At 45.8% G+C, this 10,323-nt stretch overlaps 1 protein-coding gene across 1 annotated transcript in view; it reads right to left on the minus strand.

The window, feature by feature from the left end:
- The window catches only part of CATSPERD (cation channel sperm associated auxiliary subunit delta), a 51,125-nt gene extending 43,810 nt beyond the window's left edge, over positions 1–7,315 (minus strand). The window contains exons 1-4 of the mRNA XM_032252487.1: positions 7,283–7,315; positions 5,703–5,779; positions 3,079–3,151; positions 832–946 (exon numbers count right to left, since the gene is read on the minus strand). Coding sequence (XP_032108378.1) covers positions 832–946; positions 3,079–3,151; positions 5,703–5,779; positions 7,283–7,315 — 298 coding nt within the window. The remainder of the gene's footprint in view (positions 1–831; positions 947–3,078; positions 3,152–5,702; positions 5,780–7,282) is intronic.
- Positions 7,316–10,323: the final 3,008 nt, after the last annotated feature.

The following is a 10,323-nucleotide window of genomic DNA, read 5'->3' on the forward strand; positions in this document are numbered from 1 at the left end:
TTTTTGTTTTTTTTTTTGAGACAGAGTCTCCCTCCGTCATCCAGGCTGGAGTACAGTGGTGGAATTTTGGCTCACTGCAACCTGGGGTCAAGTGAGTCTCCTTCCTCAGCCTCCCGAGTAGCTGGGATTACAGGCACACATCATCACACACAGCTAAGTTTTGGATTTTTAGTACAGACAGGGTTTCATCACGTTGGCCAGGCTGGTCTTGAACTCCTGACCACAGATGATCCACCTGCCTCATCCTCCCAAAGTGCTGGGGTTACAGGCGTGAGCCACCACGCCTGGCCAGTGTCTCTTGTTTGTTTCTTTGTGATTTTTTGGTTTTTGTTTTTTGAAATAGAGTTTTGCTCTTGTTGCCCAGGCTGGCATGCAATGGCGCGACCTCTGCTCACTGCAGCCTCCTCCTCCTGGGTTCAAGCGATTGTCCTGCCTCAGCCTCCTGAGTAGTTGGGATTACAGGTATGCACCACCACACCTGGCTAATTCTGTATTTTGAGTAGAGACGGGATTTCATCATGTTAGCCAGGCCAATCTCGAACTCCTGACCTCAGGTGATCCTCCTGCCTCGGCCTCCCAAAGTGCTGGGGTTACAGGTGTGAACCACCATATCTGGTGAATGTCTCTTGTTTGTTTCAGTCAGTCCAAGCAGCTTTTGTGGCTTGTGACTACAGTCCACACTGGGAACACTAGGTTCCCTGTCTATGGGATGGGGCTCAGGCCAGTCTTTATTTTGACTGGAAAGGACAACGTCCCAGGGCTGACATCCAACATCAATACTCTCATGTTGACTACACTCAAAGAAAATTTAAAAATACAAAAGGTACATACCGAAAGTCACATTCCAGGAGTCATTTTCATAATCATAAATATAGACTTTTTGAGCCACTACTAACAGCAATAGTGAACTGGTGAAATGTGCTGATGTCACTTCTGGTACTCTGACCTGAAAGTTATCATGTGGATGATATCAGTGAGAGGATCTTTTCAAACACTGATTCAGAAAGCCACGCTTCTAGACATGCATTGAAAGAAAAATTGGCCGGGCGCGGTGGCTCACGCCTGTAATCCCAGCACTTTGGGAGGCCGAGGCGGGTGGATCACGAGGTCAAGAGATCGAGACCATCCTGGTCAACATGGTGAAACCCCGTCTCTACTAAAAATACAAAACATTAGCTGGGCATGGTGGCTCGCACTTGTAATCACAGCAATTTCAGAGGCTGAGGTGAGGGATCACCTGAGGTCAGGAGTTTGAGACCAACCTGGCCAATGTGGTGAAACCCCATTTCTACTAAAAATTCAAACATCAGCTGGGTGTGGTAGCAGGTACCTGTAGTCCCAGCCACTCAAAAGGCTGAGGCAGGAGAATCACTTGAACCTAGGAGGTGGAGGTTGCAGTGAGCTGAGATCACACTACTGCTCTCCAGCTTGGGTGACAGAGCAAGACTCTGTCTCAAAAAAAAAAAAAAAAACATCTCTGAGGCCAGGCATCGTGGCTCATGCTTGTAATTCTAGCTCTCTGGGAGGCAGAGGCAGGTGGATCACCTGAGGCCAGGAGTTCAAGGCCAGCCTGGCCAACATAGTGAAACCCCATCTCTACTAAAACACAAAAATTAGCCAGGAGTGGTGGCTAATTTTTGGGATAATCCCAGCTACTCGGGAGGCTGAGCGGGAGCATGGCTTGAACCCAGGAGACCGAGGTTGCAATGAGCTGACATCAAGCCACTGCACTCCAACTTGGGTGACAGAACGAGACCCCATCTCAAAAAACAAACAAAACAAAACAAACTCTTCTCAGAGGACAAAGCCTAAAGTCTAAATAATGAACGGCTAGCATTAACTGATAAGTGTCACTTTTAGGAGAAATATTGGTATGTTGGTAAATGACAAAACTTTATTTTTATTTATTTATTTTGAGGTAGAGTCTTGCTCTGTCACCTAAGCTGGAGTGCAGTGGCACAGTCATAGCTCACTGTGACCTGTGGCTCCCAGCTGAAGCGGTCCTCCCACCTCAGCCTCCTGAGTTGGTAGAACAACAGGCATGCACCACCGCACCACCGTGCCACCACACCACCACACCTGGCTAACTTTTAAAAATTTCTTGTAGAGTTGGAGTTTCACCGTGTTGGCCAGGCTGGTCTTGAGCTCCTGGGCCGAGGCATTCTGCCCACCTCAGCTTCTCAAAGTGCTGGGATTATAGCAGCGAACCACCATGTCCAGCCCAAAACTTTATTTAGTGTAGGCGTCGATGGTATAATTTCTCAAATACTCACTAAGGGTGTGGTTTTCCTGCTTTGGTTTATGACAATTTGGGGGTCTTTTTTTTTTTTTAAACAGAAACAAGGGTCTCCCTATGTTGCCCAGGCTGGTCTTGAACTCCTGGACTCAGATGATCCTCCTGTCTTGGCCAATCAGTGTGTGAGGATTACAGGTGTGAGCCACAGTACCTGACCAAGGGAGGTCTTGAAATTACTGCATGTAAAGTAAGATACCATCCGACCTATCTATCTATAATATAACCAATGTAAGGAAGAACACCCACATCCACTCTTTTTTCTTTTTCAGGAATAAAAAGTCTATTTTGGCCGGGCGCAGTGGCTCACGCCTGTAATCCCAGCACTTTGGGAGGCCGAGGCGGGTGGATCACGAGGTCAAGAGATCGAGACCATCCTGGTCAAAATGGTGAAACCCCGTCTCTACTAAAAATACAAAAAATTAGCTGGGTATGGTGGCACGTGCCTGTAATCCCAGCTACTCAGGAGGCTGAGGCAAGAGAATTGCCTGAACCCAGGAGGCGGAGATTGCGGTGAGCTGAGATCGCGCCATTGCACTCCAGCCTGGGCAACAAGAGCGAAACTCCGACTCAAAAAAAAAAAAAAAAAAAAAGTCTATTTTGGTAGTAGGAGCAGAATAAAACCAGCCCTTCTTTAGGCTTAGAAATTACCCTTAATATCTTTAAGAGGTACATTGTAAAATAAACCTCTAAACTAACAAAAATAGACTAATCTGATATTTCTGTATTTTCCTCCAAATATTACTTATACTAGCATCCTTCAGATCATTCAGTAAAATAATTACCTGCATTGATGTAGGAATGGCAAATGGAAGGAGACTAGTCTCAAAGTTATTTGTTGTGAAAAAAACTTGTTTTCTGAAACAAATAATAAATGAGTTAAATTAGGATAATGTCACACAAGGAAAGAAAAAAGACTATAGCCGAGTGCGGTGGCTCACACCCGTAATCCCAGCAGTCTGGGAGGCTGAGGCGGGCGGAGCACCTGAGGTCAGGAGTTCGAGACCAGCCTGACCAATATGGTGAAGCCCTGTCTTTAAAAAAAAAAAAAAAAAGAAAGGCCAGGCGCGGTGGCTCAAGTCTGTAATCCCAGCACTTTGGGAGGCCGAGGCGGGTGGATCACGAGGTCAAGAGATTGAGACCATCCTGGTCAACATGGTGAAACCCCGTCTCTACTAAAACTACAAAAAATTAGCTGGGCATGGTGGCGCGTGCCTGTAGTCCCAGCTACTCAGGAGGCTGAGGCAGGCAGGAGAATTGCTTGAACCCAGGAGGCGGAGGTTGCGGTGAGCCGAGATCACGCCATTGCACTCCAGCCTGGGTAACAAGAGCGAAACTCCGTCTCCAAATAAATAAATAAATAAATAAATAAAAGAAAAAAAAGAAAAAAGACTATAGAGGTACTCTATGTTTCCATTCAAACAAAATTTTTATTGTAACCAGGAGTTATTTAGATAAACTTTACTTATTTTGCATAAATAAACCTCTATAGTCCCGGTATTTGACCTCTAGAAATAACAGTTTAAATGTGTGAGCACATCAAATATAAAACTATATAAAATGTACATTGATTGACAGGATGTACTTCAGTTTCATAATTTATATGGCTCTAATTCCACTAAAGTAAATAGTTTCAGATCAGGAATGTGTATGCAAGAAAGAATTTGTTCTTTCAGATAAGAAACTTTTATGTAGGAAAAGGCATCCATGAACATGGTATATAATTTTATCATCCAGGTCTCCTCCCCTGACTCCCAAGAAATTTTATGGTTTTCATTTCATATGGTTTTCAACAGATAAGAATTACTGAGTTAATTCCTATTCCTTTTAATTTTTATTGCCACCCATGAATATTTTTCACAGTAGATTTTTTTTAAAAAAAAAAAAAAAGAGAAAGATGGGTGGTCAGGCACAGTGGCTCACACCTGTAATCCTACTAGCACTTTGGATGGCCGAGGTGGGTGGATCACCTGAGGTCAGGAGTTTGAGACCATTTTGGCCAGCATGCTAAAACCCCGTCTCTACTAAAAATACAGAAATTAAAAATTAGTCAGGCATGGTGGCGCACACCTGTAATCCCAGTTACTTGGGAGGCTGAGGCAGGAGAATTACTTGAACCCAGGAGACAACTGTGAGGTTTCAGTGAGCCGAGATTGTACCACTGCACTCCAGCCTGGGTGACAGAGCAAGACTCTGTCTCAAAAAAACAAAGCAAAACAAACAAACAAAAAAAACATGCCTTTTGCTATGTTACCCAGGGTGGTTTTGAACACCTAGGCTCAAGGAATCCTGCCTCAACCTCCCAGCCATAATTACCTTTTATAATTGGTCTTGGCTGATTTATAAAAGAGCTGCTGATGTGTCTGTGTTTTTCTGCAGAGAGAGTCTCTGTCATCCAGACTTGGGTACAATAGTGTGCTCATGGCTTACTGCACCCTCAAACTCCTGTACTCAAGTAAACCTCGTATTTCAGCCTCCCAAGTAGCTGTGCACACTGCCACCCCTAGCTAATTTTCTGTATTTTTTGTACAGACTGGGATCTTGCTGTATTCCCAGGCTGGTCTTGAACTCCTAGCTTCCAGCGATCCTCCTGCCTTCGCCTCCCAAAATGCTGGTACTACAGGCATGAATCACTGCACCTGAGCTCCAGTCCCCTTTTTGATGCTGCCAGAATCATACAGTGCCCCCATCGTCCACTACCCTCAAGGTGAGGGCAAACATCTTGGCATGGTGTATGTACCTGGTTTTCTAACCTGCTACCCTTACAAACTCGAGTGAATGTTGGCCATGGTGTTTTCATTCTTTTGAGTGCTCTGTTCTAAGTCCATACATATTTGGTTGCTCCCACCATCCCAGTGAACTCCTGTTCATCCAACAAAAGCCAGTTTTGGCATCAACTCCCCGGTGGAAACTTCCTAGGCATTTTCTCCTGAGGCACCCAACAGCGCCTATACCAAGCATCTTTCATTTTTTTTCCTTTGTCTTTTTTCTAGTCCCCAGCAACTGAAGTATTTCTACATACCAAGCATCATTAACAGGTGGCACCACACTACTGCAGTTGTTTTAGTCGCTGGCTGAACTCTTCAGCTCCCTTCCTCCAATTCTAGCCCCTGACTGTGGACTTGTACAGGCCAGCAACTAGCAACACAGGGCAGAGCCATCTTGTTTAATGTTTGTTGAATGAATGAATGAATGAATGAATGAGGGCAAACCTAAAGATTAAATTTACCAGTATTTTTAGTAGAGAAGGGGTTTCAGCATGTTGGCCAGGTTGGTCTCGAACTCCTGACCATGTGTTCCACCCACCTCGACCTCCCAAAGTGCTGGGATTACAGGCGTGAGCCACCGTGCCTGGCCCCTAAAGATGTAATTTAAAAGAAAGATAACAGTACATAATATGGCCGCTTACCCTAGATATAGCGCTATGTTTTTCTTGCAAGGATGTGTAATCAAGCGTGGTGTTGTAGATGAAAAAGACAGGCGGTCCTAGAGAGACAATCACAAAATCTTAATATCAATTACCATAAACAGCTGACAGAAATACTTTTTAGCAGGGACCATTATCAACATAAAGGGTGAAATCTCAATTAGGTAGGTGGATTGTATCAATGTCATTTTCCTGTTTTGAAATTGAACAATGGTCAGATGTGACTGCTGGGGGAAGCTGGCAGAGGGTTTGGGACCTCCCAGTACTGGTTTTGCAACTTGCTGCAAATCTACAATTATAACCAAATAAACAGTTTTTAAAATTCACAGCATAGGCCAGGTGCAGTGGCTCACGTCTGTAATCCCAACACTTTGGGAGGCTGAGGCAGGAGGATTTCTTGAGGCCAGCAGTTCAAGACCAGCCTGAGAAGCATAGCAAGACCACATTTCTACAAGAAATATAAAAATTAGCTGGGCATGGGAGTACATGCCTGTAGTCCCAACTACTGAGGAGCCTGAGGCAGGGGGATGGCTTGAACCCAGGACTTTTAGGATGCAGTGAGCTATGATCTCACCACTGCACTGCAGCCTAGGCAACAAAGAGAGACCCTGTCTGTAACGGAAATAATAATTTAAAAATTAGGCCAGGCACAATGGCTCATGCCTGTAATCCTAACACTTTGGGAGACCGAGGTGAGTGTATCACAAGGTCAGAAGTTCAAGACCAGCCTGGGCAATATGGTGAAACCCCGTCTCTACTAAAAATACAAAAATTAGCCGGGCACGGTGGCAGGCGCCTGTAATCCCAGCTAGTCGGGAGACTGAGGCAGGAGAATTGCTGGAACCCGGGTGGCAGAGATTGCAGCAGTGAGCAGAGATGGCACCACTACATTCCAGCCTGGAAAACAGAGCAAGACTGTCTCAAAAAATAAAATATATTTAAGGGAAGAGTAAAGAGAACACTTGATAAAAACTCAGACCATCTTAGTTGTCTTCCCACCTCTTGGCTTTGTTCAGATTTTTTTTTTAGATGGAGTTTCACTCTATCACCCAGGCTGGAGTGCAATGGTGTGATCTCGGCTCACCCCAACCTCCACCTCCTGGGTTCAAGTGATTCTCCTGCCTCAGCCCCCGGAGTAGCTGGAATTACAGGCGCCCACCAGCACACCCGGCTGATTTTGTATTTTTAGTAGAGTTGGGGTTTCACCATGTTGGTCAGGCTGGTCTTGAACTCCCGATCTCAGGTGATCTGCCCATCTCAGCTTCCCACAGTGCTGGGATTACAGGCATGAGCCACCACTCCCGGCCTGTTCAGATTACTTCATCTCTCTAAACTTGTTTCTCAGTGAAATGGGAAACATTAATCCCTACCTCAAAGGGCAGTGAGTTCTAAGGACTGGATAAAGTAATGATCATTAAGTGCATAACAAGACCAGCACCCAAGAAATAGGAGGAAACGTTACTTCTGATCCTGTAATTAAAGTGAAGGATGAAATTAAGTGTGGAGCCACATACCCCTTGAACATCCTGCATGACATTTAATAATACTTTTCCTGTCCTCACTCTGCGAGCGCTAGAAGTGACAAGAAAGACCATCGGTCAGTTTTTATTGAATATTCAGCATGACGACTCCTACTCAGCCACCTCAGGGTTAACCCTAAAGTATTCAGGGGTTTTTTGTTTTGTTTTGTTTTTGAGACAGAGTCTTACTCTGTCGCTCAGGCTGGAGTGCAGTGGTATAATCTCGGCTCACTGTAACCTCTGCCTCCCGGGTTCAGGCAGTTCTCCTGCTCAGCCTCCCAAGTAGCTGGGATTACAGGTGTGTGCCACCACGCCCGGCTAATTTTTGTATTTTTAGTAGAGACAGGGTTTATCCATGTTGGCCAGGCTGGTCTCAAACTCCTGACCTCGTGATCCGCCTGCCTCAGCCTCCCAAAGCACTGGGATTACAGGCATGAGCCACCATGGCAGTCCAAGTAGCTGTTCTTGATGTTCTTAGGGTTATAGGAGGCTCTAGAAAATTGGATGAGGCCAGTGCAGTAGCTTTACTCCCAGCACTTTGGAGGCTGAAGCAAGTGGATCACTTGAGGTCAGGAGTTCAAGACCAGCCTGGCCAATTTGGTGAAACCCCATCTCTCCTAAAAATATGAAAATTAGGGCCGGGTGCAGTGGCTCACACCTGTAACCCCAGCATTTTGGGAGGTCGAGGCAGTGGATCACCTGAGGTCAGGAGTTCAAGATCAGCCTGGCCAACATAGTGAAACCCCATCTCTACTAAAAATACAAAAAAAAAAAAAAAGTTGTTCATGGTGGCAGGCGCCTGTTGTGGCAGCTACTCGGGAGGCTGAGGCACTAAAATCGCTTGAACCAGGGAGGCAGAGGTTGTAGTGAGCCAAGATCACGTCACTGCACTCCAGCCTGGGTGACAGAGCAAGACTCGTCTCAAAAAATAAAAGGAAAAAAGACATTTGGATGAAACTCCTCTCCCAGAAGCAGACATATGTACACATAAAATGTAGAAATAATTCCTGATTTTTTTTTTTTTTTTTTTTGAGAGAGTCCTGCTCTGTTGCGCAGGTTGGAGTGCAGTGGTGTGATCTCGGCTCACTGCAACCTCTGACTCCCAGGTTCAAGTGATTCTCCTGCCTCAGCCTCCCAAGTAGCTGCAACTACAGGCACGTGCCACCACAGCCAGATAATTTTTTTTGTAGTTTTAGTAGAGACGAGGTTTTATCGTGTTAGCCAGACTGGTCTTAATCTCCCGACCTTGTGATCCCTTTGACTTGGCCTCCGAACGTCCTGGAGGCATGAGCCACTGCCCCAGCCAATTCCCGAGAATTTCTAAAGGCTCATTCACAGACCCCCAGTTGAGGAAGATTATGAATTCCTGCAACAAGGTATTTGAGGGTATTTGTGTGGTACCTGGAAGGATGGTATAGTTTACAACAGAGGTGCTCAATTTTGAATATGCATCTGAATCACTGGGGTTGTGAGATGGGGGGGGGAGTCTTGATTAACCATTGTTTGATGGGTCCCACTGCCAAGTCCCTGACTCAGTAGGTCCAGAAACTGGTGGCATTTCTAACCAATTATAATAAATTCCCAGGTGATCTTGATGCTGCTGGTCCAGGGAGCACTCTGAGAACCCATGTGGGGAAATGAACTGGATATAACCCATCTTTTCAGACCTTGAAACAAATCCTATTAGTAAATTTCAGTGGAAAATCTTTCTCCCCACTTACTAGCTACGTGTTAGGCAAGTGTCTTTTTCCTAATGATGATTTCATACCTATAAAACAAGGGTGTGGGCTGGCACAGTGGCTCACGCCTCTAATCCCAGCACTTTGGGAGACTGAGGCAGGTGAATCACGAGGTCAGCAGTTGTAGACCAGCCTGGCCAACATTGTGAAACCCTGTCTCTACTAAAAATACAAAAAATTAGCTGGGTGTGGTGGCCCATGCCTGTAATCCCAGCTACTCAGGGGGCTGAGGCAGGAGAATTGCTTGAACCCGGAGATGGATGTTGCAGTGAGCTGGGATCATGCCACTGTGCTCCAGCCCAGGAGACTCTGTCTCAAAAAAAAAAAAAATTAAAATAAGGGTTTGGCTGGACATGGGTGGCTCACACCTGTAAATCCTAGCACTTTGGGAGGCTGAGGCAGGAGGATCACTGGAGCCTCAGAGTCCAAAACCAGCCTGGGCAACACAGTGAGACTCCATCTTTATTATTTGTTTGAGACAGAGTCTCCCTCTGTCACCTAGGCTGGAGTGCAGTGGCATGATTTCAGCTCACTGCAACCTCCACCTCGTGGGTTCAAGCGATTTTTCTGCCTCAGCCTCTTAAGTAGTTGGGATTACAGGTACCTGCCACCAAGACCGGCTAATTTTTGTATTTTTAGTCGACAAGGTTGACAGGGTTTCATCATGTGGGTCAGGTTGGTCTGAAACTCCTGACCTCAAGTGATTATCCCACCTCAGCCTCCCAAATTGTTGGGATTACAGGCATGAGCCACTGCACCCAGCCAGTGAGACCCCATCTCTACAAAAAATAATAATAAATAAAATAAAGTTAAGGAATCATTACTCTAGGAATCTTTCTGTAAACATCAAATGAGGCCATACACCCCAAGACTACAGCTCAGAGGTCCCTATTGAATGTGACAGTTTAGTCCAAGTGGGAGTTCCCCAAGGGCAAGAATGACGTTTCAGCAACGGCCCCGCATGGCAGGTTGCAGTATCCCTAACCTAACATTTACCTAAATATAAAAATGTGCTGGGTAAGGCCAGGTGTGGTGGCTCACGCCTGCAATCCCAGCACTTTGGGAGGCCGAGGTGGGCGGATCACGAGGTCAGGTGTTCGAGACCAGCCTGGCCAACATAGTGAAACTCCGTCTCTACTAAAAGTCCCAAAATTAGCCGGGTGTGTGGTGGCGGGTGCCTGTGATCCAAGCTACTCAGGAGGCTGAGGCAGGAGAATCGCTTGAACCCGGGAGGCAGAGGTGGCAATGAGCCGAGATCGCGCCACTGCACTCCAGCCTGTGCCACAGAGCAAAAACTCCGTCTCCACAAAAAAAAAAAAAAAAAAAAAAAAAAAAAAAAAAAAA

This window comes from Sapajus apella, unplaced genomic scaffold (genome assembly GCF_009761245.1).
Source record: "Sapajus apella isolate SASKATOON/1434 unplaced genomic scaffold, GSC_monkey_1.0 scaffold77, whole genome shotgun sequence".
Taxonomy (NCBI): Eukaryota; Metazoa; Chordata; class Mammalia; order Primates; family Cebidae; genus Sapajus; species Sapajus apella.